Below are 16,885 nucleotides of genomic sequence, written 5' to 3'. Positions count from 1 at the left end.
CGTCCGACAGGGCAGGCGGAGGAGAGAGTAAAACAAACTCACTCTGAAAAATTGCTACCAACACAATGCGGAACTTCGGAAGCGCTCGAGTTACCTCACGACGATTCATGTGCTTTGTTTCGATTTTAATTTCACGAGATATGCACCGCAATAGCACGTAATTCGATTAGATCTGATGGTTATCGATTAGGTCATTAGATGTTGGCGGCTTCTGAACGGTTCGCGATTTGTTAACAGATTCTTTCTTCGTTTCAAACGGCTCGAACCGGTTCGACTTTCGTGTCGCGCGTATCAGAAAAGCTTGTATCGCCGTTTGTTACGCACGAACGAAATTTAAAGCCCTCCGGCGTGCTAATATTAGCAATCGAGTAACCGAAACGGATCGCCGATCGTTTTACACGACGCGCGACTCTTGTTGCAATTAATGTTGCAAGTCGATATCTATCCTGCGAAACGGTCCATTTTCTTTTCGCCACCGACCATTCACCAACGACCGCTCCTGCCCCTTTCTCGACATTAAAACGCGAGAGCCTTTCATAGCTTCGCAATTGTCGCGGCGCAGTACGATTTACAGTCGCGTGAACACGGATCATCGAGCACCGTACTTTCGTACGGTAACAATGTTTCATTTTACCTCGTCGCGAAACGAACGTGACCGGAGGGGACGAAAGATTTATTAAAATCGGGTTTACTGGAACGAGTTCGATCTCTGATAACGGAGCGCCTGTCGGAGGTGAGACGAATCAGCTCGGAAAATAAACGTATCTTTTTTTTTGTCGCGCGCAAAATAGCAATAAATTTCGTAATGTCAAAGCATGGTAATGAGGCGTGCTTAATATACGCGGAAAGTTGCCACAATATACGCGACGAATAAATTACTCCGAGTGTATGCTTACACCGCTACTTTGCAGTAAAACGTTAATAATTCAAAGTCTTTCGTTCGTAACCCGTTTTCTCCATTCAATTATTGTTTTTCCAAAGCTGATAATATCAATAAATTACGCGGTACCTGATTTACTAAATTACAAATTATTCTGGCGTAGTTAGCAATTTCGTCCGATTATCTTTTTTTTTTTTCAACCTTTGTACAGTCGCGTTAAAGTAATATTTTAAAGAAGCGAGACGACTGACTGCTTCTATATACGGCTTAAGTCCTCCGTCAGGATTTGTAAGGATTCCTCGGCCTTGCCGGCATACCGCGACGAAAGCAAATCGCAAATCGCGCAATAAATGCCAGGTAAATATCAAACTGGCTTACACCGAGACAGTCTGCTGGATTCGCGTCGCGAAATGTCAAGCCGTAAAAGCCGCGATTAAAGGCCGAGTGACCTCTATAAATCTCCCGTCGATTATCCGAAAACTGTTTCCGTAATATGAATGGAACGGCGGATGTAGGGAAAAAAAATGACGACCCGTATATTGCGCGCACGTGCGACGCGACGTTTCCATTCGCGAAACGAGGTAAAGCGACACGTAGTTGCAAATCTCTTGGATGAAGTGATTCATCGCATTCAATTAACGACCCTTCACTAATCGAGCGTTGCCGCGAGGATTTAGAGTCGCGCGACAGCGCGTTCATGTCTAGTTAAGACTTCGTTAGCTTAAATACATCCTACTCGCTGGCAAAGAGAGAGAAAAAGATTTTAGATATTTACTCTTATTATCACTAATAAATAATCCGAAGCTATAAATCATCGAAAAGGAAATGTGAAAAGCAATACAGTACATATTAATATACATATGTTATTACAACGATATAATCTTCTCTGAAACATTATATGTTTATTTGTTTATTTCAAAGGAGAATTTATGTCTGCAAAGAGAATTTATGTCTGCAAAATTTACGTCTGTACAGCTCACACGTTACGTGTAAGGGAGAACAAAAATTTCTAAACGAGTGTCTCGTCGTCTGTTTACACGCTATCTTCGAGACTTCCTTCGAAGAAGAGGATCGGTAACTCGCACGCATCGAGTCAACGAACTTCGGCACTCAACGTCGCACTCGACGTCTCCCGGAATCCGCGGCGCGTCTCGAGAAAAAAGAAATTTGCATGAATGATATTCGAATGATAACGAAATGCACGTTGGAAGCAGCTCGGTAACTTTTTATACGCGATAGAGGCACGCTTTATGGCGTGCGCTCGCGAAAGATTGCAGTGTTACGAGTCAACCGGCGTTGTAAAAGTAAAATATTATAAAATATACAGATCTCGGGAATTGCGGTGCAACGCGAAAAAAACAATTTTGCTGAAATACAGATCTGAAAATAGTTACGTTGAGCCATTTAAAAAATTGTATCGGACGTTCAACCTGATTGGTAGAATGTCAAACTATTTGCAGCAACATTATCATACTTGGACGACTTACGTAATTATTTTAATGACCCAACATAAAATTATTTTCTGCATCTAGTTAAATTTTTACGTACTGCAGTAAAATCGTTCTTTCGACGAATGTTTTAATAGCGTGATGAATAGCAAATTCCACATGGAAAGAACGAGAGAAATTTTGCTAAAGTATTTAAAAATTTAGCAGGACACAAACCTCAAAATAATTTTGCTAGATTATCCAAATAATTATGAAAAAAAGCTCAAGAACCGTTGGTTGCTAGAACAAAAACAAATCAAAATTTTGTGTAGCATTGTTCGTGACGCTCTTAAGGGTTCTACAGAATTATTGTGATGGTCCAACAAAAAATTATTTTCAGATCTGTATTTAGTTATATTTTCAGATACTTTGGCAAAGTATCTGAAAATTCTCCGCTCTATTCGCGCAGAAGTTATTAAAATGTCAAAGTAAAAAAACATTCTCGAATCGAGGATCCTCCTAGAGTGCATGATAGACGTAAAGGTTTGTTTTCTACAACTGCACCGGGCTGCACTAGAGATTGCACTAAAATTTTTCTTCTCGCTTTCACCAATTTCAAACATATAGCTATTTCACTTTAAGTACAGAAAGTGTACATTAATTCAGCTATAAAAAAAAAAACAGGCCTTATGACAAAAAGTCTGCAACACGGTGAAAAAAAAAAAATCATAAAGAGCAGCGTTGAGTAATCATCGATCGATAAAAAGATATAAAAAATAAAGAAAAAATAATTGGCCCGTTTTCTACTTGCACAAGAATTTCTTCGCTCGAGTGCGCTCGGGACATCGTTGCGAACATTACGATGCTTTATATAATCCCTCGAAACCGTTCAAACCGGCTATGTTTATTTCTAAAAAATGTGCTGAAGAAGGGAGAGGGAAAGAAAGAAAAGTGCGTATCACGAAAATTAATTATAATCGAAGATCCGATGATTCGGTAACTTGCAGCTATTGTGTATCATCATTAACGCGAATGAACGTGATTGATAATAATAAAAATCTACTTCCTCAATTGTAAGAATAATAATAGCAAACGCGAGATTGTTTCTAAAATTGTCTTGCCTTTTTATAAACATCGTGATCTATCTACGGAAGTCATCATATATTTTTTTCTGTATTTTTAAACATTATTTTAATAGGTATTTATTATTTCATTTTAATAATTGCAAAATTTTTTTCTTAACAATGCGGAGAGATTATTTTGCCAAAATTATTCAAGATAATTTTGTAAAAAAGTTTATAATTTCGCGGCTTCCCGAAGAAAGTTTCATTGCGTCAAAATGGCGATTGGCCGCAAACCGCGATGAAAGGTGAGCTAGCGGCCTCTTTCATGCACGATACTGCATCTGTTGCATCTTGCAGCAGCTTGATCGTACGAGTGCTGCCACCTCCGACTGTTTGCAACAACAATGATCGCCGTTCCGAGATGTTTTACCGGCGCAAGTTTTAAATGTTGCACTTCTTTACTGACGTTGTCTATTTAATATCTATTGCCGGTAGTGGCAAATAAATTGTAAAAGTATGAAAAAAAAAAAAATTGTAATTGCATGATAAAGGCAACACGTTTCACACGCTCCAATGTAAACAGATAAGACGCAATGATCTTTCAAAATCGTATTTTATTAGTAAGTACCAAGTTTGCACAACTAAATAAAAAATAGAGATAACAAAGAAAATTAAGCATCTATTTAAAATTTACTCCTACAAGTAACATCTGCAGATGTTTGCTAAATAATAATATTCGTGAAGATTAAACGATATGATAGAGATGATAACTCGTGTATGATCCGTCGAGAAAGAATCGACTTCGAATTGATAAACGATTGCCCGATAAATCCGAGATCAATGCCATTGATACATTCGCTGTCCTGCATTCGCGCAGCGGTATTTTTTTCTAGGATACAATTTATTGTATCGCCCCAATCTGCCTGTCGGTCCGTCACGACGACGATGAAAGCAAGCCAGCGACCGAGGGGCATTGAAACGCTCGGCGTGTTGATCCATGCGCCGCTGCCAGGCCACGGGCCAAGTAACAGTAAACTTCGTATCGTGCCCCCCGTTATTACGTGCCGTCTCTCGCTTCTGCTTGTTCCTACACTCGCTATCGAAACGTCATTTCCCCTCCTCCCCCTTCCTCTCTCCCGCATCCTGTGACTAATGCCTTTAACGTATCTTTAACGTTCGTGTCATTGGACAATCCATCACTAACGCGGAAGAAATACTATATGTGCCAAAAAAAAAACCGTTGTCCAGCCTCAAAGTCGTCAAATCTGTCCGCGTTTCGATTCGGGCTCTAATTAAAATTTTATTTCAAATTTCAGCTTTTACAAGTGCCGACATCGAGAAAAGGACGCTGCCGCGTTCTCATTTCGCGTTTTCCGTCTTATCCGAAAACCTTGGGCGATTGATTGTGATATTCATTAAAACAAACGTTATTCTTTTAAAAAAATAACATCACATGTGTTGAAATTGTTGCTTAATGGATTCTATTAACTGCCATAAAAATAGTGACGCTTTGATAACAAATTAATTGATCACCGGAATCAGTTTCCCTTTCAACGTACAGCCCATCATCGACTTTTCATCAATGACAATGCCATTGTAGTAACGAGGCTGCAATACAGCGCGAACGCGCGTGTTTTAATAGTTCTGAAAACCGAGACAGTGGCAGCAACAAAGAACGTGATTTTGCGGAGCGTATCGGGTCGATGGTATTGTTTTAAACTGCGTCGTCCGTCACGAAGACCGCAATAATAGCCGCGGACGGAGATTCATCGCCGTGCAGACGGAAATAATGGTAGCGCGAGCAACGCGCGAGAGAGAAGTTGAAACAACGGAGAGAACGATGTAAATGCGACGCGGAACGCATTCCTCGCGTTCGGCACCGCGTTCTCCCTCCTTCATCTTCATTGTCTTACATTTCGCGGGACGTTCGCTTTCGCGTCGAAAGATCCGTGTCACAATCCAAAAATATCTCTCTTTAGGCGCGGTGACAAACTCGGAGATCCCCTCGAAATAATTCTTCTCCACTATCCCTCCTCTCCCATTCATCGCGCACGCATTGTCACTTTTTTCGCTCGTCAAAAGACTAATACCTAATGTATCTCCCCGAATTAAAAGACAGATATCGCCTCGGAAAGAATTGTAACGTGGAAATAATAGTAAACCGTAGTACTTAGCATTAAATTATAGAAATATATTGACATAAATAATTATTATTGATATTAAACATTAATAATAATAAATATATATTCATATATGCGGATGTATTAATTTTAATGTAAAAGCGGTCCAAATTAATTTTATTAAATGTGTCGGCCTTAATTATTTTGTTGCAATTTGAATATTATTAATATTGCCTAAAATCATTTTTTAACATTTATGAAAATTGACTGTAATTAAACGAATGCACCGATTGTTTGAAGAATGACACGAAGGATTGCCACGAATCGATGTGGTCCCGAAAAAAATAATAAAGATCACGAAATGACGCGTATGCAGGTAACAGTTTGTAGGATATTAAAAAGTTCAATGTAATAAATACCGACTTTATCGTTCAGGGTACTGAACAATGAACGAAATATCAGCGCATCCGCGGCAGCGTGCAGGTCACAAAGAGCTTCCTGTTAGCAATTTCTCGCTGATGCGTCCACATCTTTGTCCCTCGTGATTACGCCGTGGAAGCCATACTTTAGGCGTTCCAAGAATTACAATAAATTATACACGATGCACCGTTCATCGCGTTACTTTTTGACGACTAACCCGGATATTTCAGGTGGACGGAACAAAAGTGCCGAGGCATTACAGCTTTTTCGGTCGTGCGACGACCTCGGGAGGTTCCCGTTGCACCGGTGCATGAGCCCGGTGCACCGGTGTCACCCGCACGCGAGGTGATGACGATAATGCGACTCGGCCGAGTCGTATCTCGATAATCAACAAACGCGGTTGTTCCCACGTTATACGAGATTCGTTGGCAGCGCGCATACAAAGAGTTACCTAATAGCGAGAGAGATGAGATTAACGGTTGTTCTATCTCTCTCGCTCTATCGGATTCGCCATTCGCCACCTGTTGCAGAAATTCGTCGGTTGATTCACGACAGTTTGATTGATGCAGTATCCAAGAGGATACGCTTTTCTCTTTTCTTCTGCAGCACGCGGCTGCGATGGCGGGACGCGTGGCGAAATCGATAGGACGTATACCGCGTATGAATGATATATTTCTCATATAAGATCGTGCACTCACCTTCGACTGTTGGCTCTCTTCCGTGCCGCTCCTCTCTCCATGTCTCTCGAACACGGCGAAGCGGTTCTAAAAATGAAAAACGACCCAATTAATTCGTTACGACGCTACGGCGCAACGTGGTTTATTCGTTTTCAACCGAGAAGTCTCGACTAATAATGGGATTAAGTGACTTATTATAAGTTCGAATTTGTTTGCGTAGTTTAGAAGTCTCTGTTATTACTTTGAGAAAGAAAAAAGCATTACTTTCAGATAGACTTGAATCTGAACTAAATTTCTGTTCGAACGTTTTATAAATCCCTGGCGAATGGCGAAAAAACGAGTGTTATTTCTAAGTACATTCAAATCTGATTCAAATATATTCGAATTCTTTATGAGTGCTTTACTTGAAATTTTATTTTTCTAATAAAAAAAAATAGAGTGACAATTTTATTTTTACGGTTTGAGTACAACTTTTAAAAGATTCGATTTTTCACGAGAGAAATTATTTATAAGTAAATTTCGAATCTTTGCAAAGCCTTCATTCTAAAATAATTAGTATCGATTACTTCGCAAGTACAATATACGAAATATTATTTCTTAGGAATATTATTCGAATCCTAAAAGATAAAACTTATTACATAATAAATCTTTATTTCAACATGGCGAACTAAAATTTTTTATTCCTATCAGATAAATCAGTTGATAAGAAAAATCAGATATATTTCGGAAATGTATATCTTATCATTAGTCAATTTTTTTTTATAACCAATAAATAATGAAGAAAACGTCAGAAGTAAAAATTTGCATACTAATATTTCGGCTCTTCTTCTCAGTGTGGAATTTTAAATACACATTGAACTTGATCCCATCTCTAGTCTCGACTTCGCGAGCGAATCTTCCGGCGAGATAATGATAAATCTTGATCGCGCGGGTTAAGAGCTTAAATATGTATATTTAGCCGAGTGACAGGCCGAGCACGAGTATGACGTAAGGAAGGAAAGTCGATGACAAGCTGTCAGCTCGGTGCGGCGGCGAGATCGCGACTTTTTTTTCTCGAGCAATCGACGGAGAAAGTTCACATTAACGCGAAGTAACGAGAAGAGACGAGGAGATTCCTCCTTCGTCTCCTCCTCCTCCTCCTCCTGCTGCTCCTGCTCTTACCCCGATCCTAGTCCTCAAGGTTGATACGATTGAGGACACGAGCAGGACTCTATTGAGCATCTTTCGCATGGATTTCGGGCGACCCGCGTCGTTACTCATCTTCGAAGACATCGCGCACTTAACACACGCGTGTGCACTATCGCACTCGCGATGATTTTGGCAAATCGACGCCGTTACGTCATCTCATAAAGAAAAAACAAAAAAGAAATCGAAGGACCACATGGCGGAGATAAAAGACGCGCAACGCGGACACGCGACATGAAAAAAAAATCGACGGTCGAGGCTGCCGCGATCGGTCTCGTATATCGGTCGCTATCGGCGACGCGCGAGCGATACCGGACGGTCGCGGTGTGGATTGAAACTGCGGCCCGACACCCGACAGTCCCAACAACGCGCTGACGCCGATACGCCGAGAGTAAAAAGAAACGCTCGTCGCGCACTTTATCTCACCTCGGTGGTTTCCTGCTGATACCGCTCGCCGGCAGCCTGAAACGCAAAAGCGAAACGTGACGTCACTTATGTATGCGCGCCGCGTGCATGTAACATTATTAGGAAAAAATGGGTGAAACGCGCGGTAATTAGCCGCGGCGGAGAGGAGCCTATCGCTGCCTTGCTTTCTGTCTTTATTAAGAAGAGCGGCCCAGCTTTCCTTCGGACGTGCACGCGCGCGGATTCTCAAGCGTCCTCGAAAACTTCGCGCCGCTGCTGGCCGCAGAAATGGAAAAGTTAACTTTACTCGCTAAATTCCGCGCCGGCGAAATTTAATTGTAACGAATAGGACGTGTGCGACTGAAATTCAGCAGTAACGCGAATTACGTTGCGCGATGATCATCGTACACCGAGAAAAAAACAGTTATTAACTCGACTAAATTTTTCAAATCCGATTGATTTTCTTCGGTTCAAGTATTTATTCATTTAAGTTAAATATATGTGTAGTTAATTGCTTAAATTAAAGTTCAAAGATTTTATGTATTTAAGTCACACAAATACATAAATACTTAAACTAAAAAAATTTAATCCAAGCAGACTTTTTTCCTCAGTATAATAATTAAGTCGACCAATTTTACAATTTAACAAATAATTAATATTTTAACAACCGCCTGCAAAGTCTATCAAATGCACATGGAAAAAAATATTTCAAATGAAAGATACGAATAATCAGACAACAGTCGCGCGCGTATCAGGAAATCGGAAAACCGAAAGTTGTCGTTTGTCCTTTCGGTATTTGGATTGGATAAATTAATTCTCTGGCCAAATACTTACATGCGTTATACTCGACGTGTCCGGCGAGGTCGCCGAGGCCAACTGGTTCCGGTTCTCTATGACCGTTTTTATTTGCTCGAGTACCTACGAACGAAAGATAAGCAACGGTCATTTATTGCGAGCGCGATGCGGTCGCGTCATTTGCAGAAACTTTATCTGACGCGGAAATCTAATTTTTCGAGAGGGATGACCTTTAAATTTTTTCACCTTTTTTTTCACAATTAATTGAAGGCAAAATATCTTCGCCGTATTGCAGAACGTGAATTTTGTCACTGTGTACGTCATGCGTATGGAATGCGACAGTTTAACGGTGCGAAAAGTATAAACATATTTCCGACATAAAAAAAACAATACGGCGATAAAAATTATTATGCGTTTCGCGTTAAATGCTTATCGCTAAGAGCACCGGCCACGACTCGTAACGCGTCGATTTACGAACTTTAAATGTATGTTAAAAGCTTCCGCGAATTACCCGAAGGGATATCCTTTGTGGATGCCTTTGTGGATGATGATGATGATTGTACTCTTTGTGCTCGATGATCTCGTTACTCTTCCTGGCCTGCCTCCGCTGGAAAAAAAGAGAAGAAGAAAACGTAGTGTACGGACGAAGTGAAACTTCTCTCGAGTCCTCGCGAGTTTCGGGTTTTCCACGGAACATGAAAACTATTCGCGACTTTCCTCAAGTATCAGGACGGAACGCGCTTCTCATTTTTCTCTCGAAAATAGAAAGGATGGAAAGGGATCGTTCCACATTTTCGCGTGATATTTCTGATGCGAATTATCAAACAATTATTAACCGCAATAATTGCAGATGTCGAGAGACGCGTTCGATCTATGATTATCGCCGTTCCAATTAGGTGCGCGATATAATTTGCCGGAATATAAATTCACGAAAACGGAAAGTGAATTCTATCTCGCAAATATTACGCTTCCACAGAATCGAATTAATATGTACGTCGCCTACTATTTATAAAACTGTATAGATAAATCCTCTCATTCTAATCGAGACATAAAATATAATTTAGTGGCATATATATTTCGAAATAGAGCGCGCTTTGCAAATTATGTGTGTTGCTTTTAAATTTTAATCGAATTAGTATTTATCACGTACCGTAAATAAATTGAATAATCTCTATCGTAATGATGTACTACGCTAATGTTATTATGCGATTCTCTCAAGTGCTAATGAAAGCAATGTTATGATAATCCTTCAATCTCTCCAGAGGAATAAATTCTAATTCCTCTGAAAGAAAAAACGAATATTATTCGATTTTAGATTGTATTTTTCTTTTGTTTTCCATGGACTTAAATTGAATGAAATATAACGAAAGAAAAAAGAATTAAATCACTTTTATCTAACTTAAAAGTTTATTTCTGTAGAAGTTAAGATAACTGTTACTACTTTCGTTGTAAACGGTACGTGCCGCAACGTAAAATGGACGGAAGCGACGAAAAAAACCAGAGATAACGATCTGCGGTCGCGCGAAAGGAAGAATAACGAAGGAAAGTAACGGTGTGCGATGGGAGAAAGAAAAAGTAAGTCGCGCAAGTTCGTTCGAGGAAATGCAGACCGTCAGCCGCCCGCCCAGCGCCGGTTAATTAGCAGCAGCCTTGTTCGTTAATTACGCCCGATCGCGGTGCATCGTCATTTTTATGCAATCCACCGGTTAATAGTGATCGGTTTACCCCGAGTAACATCTGCGTGCGAGTGCGTGATTCTTCGCCTCGCCGCGAAAATTGGAAGACAAGTCACGAGCTGATCGTGGACACGTGTAATCGCGTGGCTCGATTCGCGCGTGCTTAGAATACCACGGGATCTCCTCGATGACCGCGAGATGGGACCGAGAAGGATCGACTGTTTTTTCTTTTTTTTTCTTTTCTTTTTTGCAGACGTTCACGCTTCACGCAGTCGCGAGCACGTACGACTCGCGAAGTCCCCGCGCGCGCTCATGTATATAATTCGCGGATATGTAAACGACACGAGCAAATACATGTGCGCCCGTGCTTGCGTCACGATTAACGAGCTCTTACAGATAATTCGAGTGTCGCCGGGAGTTTCACCAGCCGATGGAAAAGAAAAACTTTACTTCGAGTCTCGAGCGTTGTCCGTCTTGCGAGTGATTGCGTAAATGTTGCATCAATCCTTTAAACGCACGCAAGAAGATAACTCACCGCTAAATATTAATCCATAATACCGATTTAATCTTTTATAATAATTGTAAAATCCATAAGCAAACTATTGTACCGCTAATAATAGAGCAAATTTGTTTGAAAATTAAAAAAATAAACGTTTCTCTTTTTTTAAATTTTGTGCGAATTTAGGAAATCTTATCCTCGATATTTCTTTAAAATATTTCCACGTGTCTTAAGCTTGGTCTTAAATAACGTACCGGTCCCTCGTGACCGGTCCCCTGAGAAATACGCTAAAAGCAGCTAGAACGTTTTACAGAACATCTGTGACATCTGAATACGAGAATAAATACTGACCTCGAGCGTCGCCAGGCTGGCCAGCGAGGAGAGAGGCCGTGTGTGAGGAACTTCTCCCGGGAAAACGCTATCATGGGACACTGACAATTTACCGGCACCTCCTCGTAACTTGACGAAACTATCCTCCACCCCGCCTCGTCGCAGAAATACGCTGAAAGGGGAAAGAGACGGTCAATAAAATATGTATCAAGAGTTATTTTTGACTTTCTTGATGGTACCTCATATAAGAATAGAAATTTCGTTTTACATTATTAAAATTGGATAGAAGCAAACTTGTGTAAGTACGCGAGTCCAAAAAATGTATGTACAAATTATGTATAAAAAAATATATAATATAAATAATTAAAATAAATTAATAACTTATAATGTACAAAAATGTTATATGATAATAAATGTAATACAAAAAATGTTGTTCCCTCTTTCTGTGAAATTATTTTAAATTTATCGCAAGAAAAACACACTTGTTCAACGCGAATAACGTTTAACATAACATTTATTCAATGCCAGTAATACTCGTAATTAAGGCAATGAGTTATCTGCCAAGAATGACACGCATCAACAACGACAGATAATTATGCGGCCTTTCTGTGATGTGCTATCGCTTGCTAGGCAGTATCGCTTGAACGAAAGCAAACCGCGTCGTCGTTATACGATACGACGTTACATATCGACCCACGTAAATCATACAGAGCACGCAAAACGCCCTCAAGTTTCGTGCTACTACGAAGTAAGCCACTACGAGGTACTACGAGGACAAAAATAAAACCTGAGTGAGAAAACGAGGCCAAGGATTGTAAATTGATAACGAATCGAATGCGGTTCGATTTACGCTCCAAAAAGCACAAAAGTATTTTACATTCATTCAAAAAAAAAAAAAGAAAAGAAAAGAAAAAAGAGATCTTTTTTTATTACTAGTGTGACTTTTGAAGAAAATGATCAAAAGATAAGATAAAACGCTTAAAACGAATTATAAATAAAGTTTAAAGGGCAAACTTTTGTCAAAAATAACAATAGTAATTATTATTATCTGCGAGACAATTATCATGTCATTTGCATCTTAATAAGTTTAAACTTCGGTCATAAGATTATTTTGAGATATCGTTAGATTTTCAAATGGCAACAAGGTCAATGCTGTCCTACAGTTCTTCTATTTTAAATTCCTTCGCAGTTAAATATTATGAAAAGTAATTAGCCATTATCAGTAGCTGATATTGAGCAGTGACATGACTGGCGCAATTACCTACGTTTGCCGTCACGAAATTATTTTCGGAGACGACAATTGAGGTTCGCCCAAGTTTAAACTGCCATATAAATCACTTACTGGCCATATAACTGATCTACTGGCGCCAAAATGAACTTTGTGATATATATACTGCTTAAACGATCTACGTGTCTCAAAAGTCGCGATAAAATTGCATTTTCTTGACAATCTAATGTGTCGCCCACTGAAAAGATTTAACATGGTTTTACTGCAAAACATTGACAATCGATGATGGATACGATACTCTGATATCGCATTTAATCTGCTGAGAACCTGAAGCTATCTTTATCGTAGTAGGAAGCAATTAAAAAAAAAATTAAACATATATGATATACACACCCAAGCTGTCACTGTATCTACCATCAAAATATTTAAACAATAATTTCTGAGATTATTATTAATCAAACTATTTCGAGCCTTATTTATTTTCGACAAAATTATTTTAAGAAATAATAATAATACACATGAATGTAATACAGAAAAAATACTTTTGTATAAAACCAATCTTCCAAATTGTTGATCTTTACATTCATTCATTTTAATCCACTTCTTTTAAGAGAAACTACTTTTGAAACTCGACAGAGGTAGATTTAAACTTTACCTTTCCCGATCGCAGGAGTCGGTGAGGAGCTCACTGGCGCTCCTGCTGCGGGCTTCCTCGGGACGTCCCGCGGGATGCCTCATAGTGATCTCCTCCCGTGGGAGACGTGCCAATTCGGCATCCCGATCAGCGGAATTGGAAACGGAACGCGCATCAGCGGCGCCGCGGCTCTTTCGCCGGAAGATCTTCCGGAGACCGCGTAAGGGATGAAAACGGCGCTTCTTTGGTTCTGCAAACGGAAGACGTACGAAATGAGTTTGATGAAAGTAATGTAAATCATGCAATATAAATTCTCTTCGTAGCAACACTGGCACAATTCTAATAATGCTGACAAAGAAAAGCACAAAATATTCACAATATTTTCAATTTTCTTCAGTCTTTCCTTCTTGATTGCTATACATTTAAATTAAATGAAACGTAATTGAATAAAACTAAAATCATTTGTTACTATTAAAAATTTATCCCTCAAGGGACTGATACAATACTGCAATAATTAAAAAGTATAATAGAAATCCATTACAAAGGAACCAAGTAAAGACTCACAATTATAATAAAAATAATTTCTATTTTGACCAATTAAATTTTATTTTATATACTTGTGTTATCGTCACTGAAAATGACAATTTCGAAATCCTTGAGAATCCGCTGACCGGATAATATTTACCGAGAAAATCTACGATCGAATCAAGAGATGGCATCCTTCGTGAAGCTTATAAAATTAGAATTCGCATATTCCATTTGCGCTGTGTACACCTGACTGACTTCACGGATAACACGCAAAATACACGGTGCGGTCGTGACATGATAAGATTAGAAGCTCGGCCTCTCGATAACTCAGTATCTGCCCGACATATCATGGGCCTGGAAAGCCTCTCCTTGTAAGGTACGTGCCTAATGTCGTGCCGGTATTCGATTTCTCTCTTTCTCTAATGGCCATTACCATCTTCCTGTCTCCACTAACTTGTCTCTGTCCTTGTCACTCAGCAGCTTCAACAGTTATCGCTTGACGTGACGTATCTGTCGATGCTTCTCGAGTAAAGCTCGCAATGCTGTCGACGTTAATGCACAAAGACGAGATTTTTGAAACTCTTAACAGGTAGATGAACAATCTTGACGAGATGGCATATCGGAAAATGAAAACCAAAGGTATTCGTTAATGCACAAAAACGAGATTGTTGAAACTTTTAGCAGGTACATGGACAATCTCGACAAGAGATGGCAGATCGGAGAACGAAAACCAAAAGTATTTGTCGTACATATTTATAATTTACGGCGTGTGAACAAAAATAACAAATATTCATAACAAAAGCAAAAAAAAAATAAAAAATAAATCTAATAAAATTAAATATAAATATAATAGATATTAAAAATAATAATAAACAAAAAAAAATAAAAAAAATTTTTAATAGCTTGAAATAAAAAAAACATTTTTAACAATTTAAAATTATCGATATAAATTTGGAAAAAATTAATAAATTGCATTGAAAAAAAATAAAAAAAATAAATAAAAAGATTTATATAAAATTATGACAGCAACACGGATGACCTAAATAAAGTCTATACCAGCCTGTGTTTTTGATATCTAAGAACCCAATCTTTTCGTAACACGAATGCATGTGATAATAGCCTTCAAATTCTGGTGGCTACGTATTTAATTTCATACATCTCGTAGCACAACAATACAGATATTAAACAATACTTAAAGCCAACGTATTCTGCATCCTGATTCGTCGTTGCATACCCAATTTCGACGCAGCGTGATGACGTTGCGTTTAAAGTCGATCTATCACAATCCCATCGATGCCGCGTGATGCTGCGTTTAAAGTCGACCTACCACGATGTCGTCTACATACGTCCAGTGATCGAATACCGGCCCACACGGCCTTAACGAGACAAGGGGAGGGGAGGAATGTACGCTTGATAGGAAGTGATCTTTACTGTGTACTTGACACTCTCTGTTCGAGCGCACTTTACACGCTTCAGTGACGGCTCCGGCGTCGTTGAAGCGCGAAAAATAATGCTACGCCCGAGTCGTTCGCTAGCGGCTGTCTATCGCACGTAACGAGAACATCTGTTTGTACGATATCGAGGAATGCACCGTCACCGTAGCCGCGGGAATCGTCGAAATAAAAAATACCCGACGGGAGCGGGATCCCCCCCGGATGAAAGATTATATTATCTGAGGTGTGAACTGCATCGAAAGTTAATCGCATTATTACAGTAAAAAATTTTGTGTTAATTTAACACAAGATAAAAATGCGTTACTAGAAAGTAACGCAATCATTGTATAAAAAATTAACACATAAAAGTATAATATTTTGACATAATTTGGAAACAAATTGTGAAAGCGTATTTTTTCAGTAAAATTAATTTATAATGTCGACACGTACATATGATATTCATTTATTTTAGAATTTGCGTTTTAAAATTATATTAATATTTTTATGTTAATTGTTTATTAATTAATTAATAAATATTCTTTAACACCAAGAAATATTAAATATCAATTTAACACAAAACATTCAAACCGCAACTATAAAAATTCAATATAAAAATTTTAACGCAAAATATTTCTTACTGTGTAGAAATGCGTGAGTACAGTAAAAATGATGAAAAATAATTAAACTGTATAAACGAGCAGTGAAAAATTGTAACATTAGACAATTTCAGATAAAATCTTATTTCAGTTGCGAGGAATAGCAATTCTACGAAATATGTATATCTTAGTTATTCGAGCTTTATTTCTTATTAATATTCGTCAACTTTTCTTAACAGTTTAAATTAACATTTTATATACAAGGCGAGCAAATTAAATTTTTTAATGAGAAAAGTTGAAATTTTTAAGTACTCTTGAAAGTTAATACATTAATTACGAAAGAATTTTTGGTTGGGACACCAACAAACGTCAGCTGATCGAGAATTCACAAAGTTTCCTCCGCTAATTATATATCCTCGATTAAAAAATTAACTCGTAAGTTAATTTACCCCGCGGATGCCGAGCTTTGCAATTTACCGAGACTTAATCCAATGGTGGAGGTCATTGTTCCGACCCGGAAACTCATCCGTAATGACACGTAGAGCGGCTACGTTCTTCCGAACAATAGTCAGCGTACCGTAACGTAAAATAAGAAGAGAGAAAAGAAATCGCAGCTATCGCCGCCTACCACAATTGTCATTTTAATCTGTCAGCTGTTAATTAAATGTACGCGCTTCTACAGCTACGACGACCTCGATTCACCATCCTTGCCCGAGTTGCGGAGGACGTCTGTGCATTCGTACAGCCTTGCGGATTGCAGACGATACCGTAACGCTAACTTGGGCGTGAACTTGGAGAACCGTTGAGTAAAGATTAATAATTTATTTCCTCTCAAAACAAATAGTTTCTAAACTTTAAGCAATAAAAAAAACAGATTAAAATATCAATTCTGTCTCCATTTTTTTAAATAAAAAACAATTTTTATTATTTTTATATGACAGAACTATAAAAAAAATAAAAATAATTACTGAATAGAGAAACAATTTTG

General features: G+C 38.6%; 1 protein-coding gene across 5 annotated transcripts in view; it reads right to left on the bottom strand.

Moving 5' to 3' along the window:
* Positions 1 to 16,885, bottom strand: part of LOC105195185 (flocculation protein FLO11) — a 66,942-nt gene that overhangs the window by 18,536 nt on the left and 31,521 nt on the right. For 4 of the 5 annotated variants that reach the window (XM_011160474.3, XM_026131049.2, XM_026131053.2 and 1 more), the window contains 6 exons: positions 13,362 to 13,590; positions 11,500 to 11,650; positions 9,485 to 9,580; positions 9,013 to 9,096; positions 8,200 to 8,235; positions 6,610 to 6,675 (listed from right to left, as the gene is read on the bottom strand). In XM_011160474.3, the coding sequence (XP_011158776.2) occupies positions 6,610 to 6,675; positions 8,200 to 8,235; positions 9,013 to 9,096; positions 9,485 to 9,580; positions 11,500 to 11,650; positions 13,362 to 13,590 (662 nt within the window). The remainder of the gene's footprint in view (positions 1 to 6,609; positions 6,676 to 8,199; positions 8,236 to 9,012; positions 9,097 to 9,484; positions 9,581 to 11,499; positions 11,651 to 13,361; positions 13,591 to 16,885) is intronic. The other variant, XM_026131050.2, reaches the window with a different exon arrangement.

This window comes from Solenopsis invicta, chromosome 5, assembly GCF_016802725.1.
Source record: "Solenopsis invicta isolate M01_SB chromosome 5, UNIL_Sinv_3.0, whole genome shotgun sequence".
Classification (NCBI taxonomy): domain Eukaryota; kingdom Metazoa; phylum Arthropoda; class Insecta; order Hymenoptera; family Formicidae; genus Solenopsis; species Solenopsis invicta.
The sequence above is the reverse complement of the archived record's forward strand: the minus strand, read 5'-3'. Positions and strand labels throughout refer to the sequence as shown.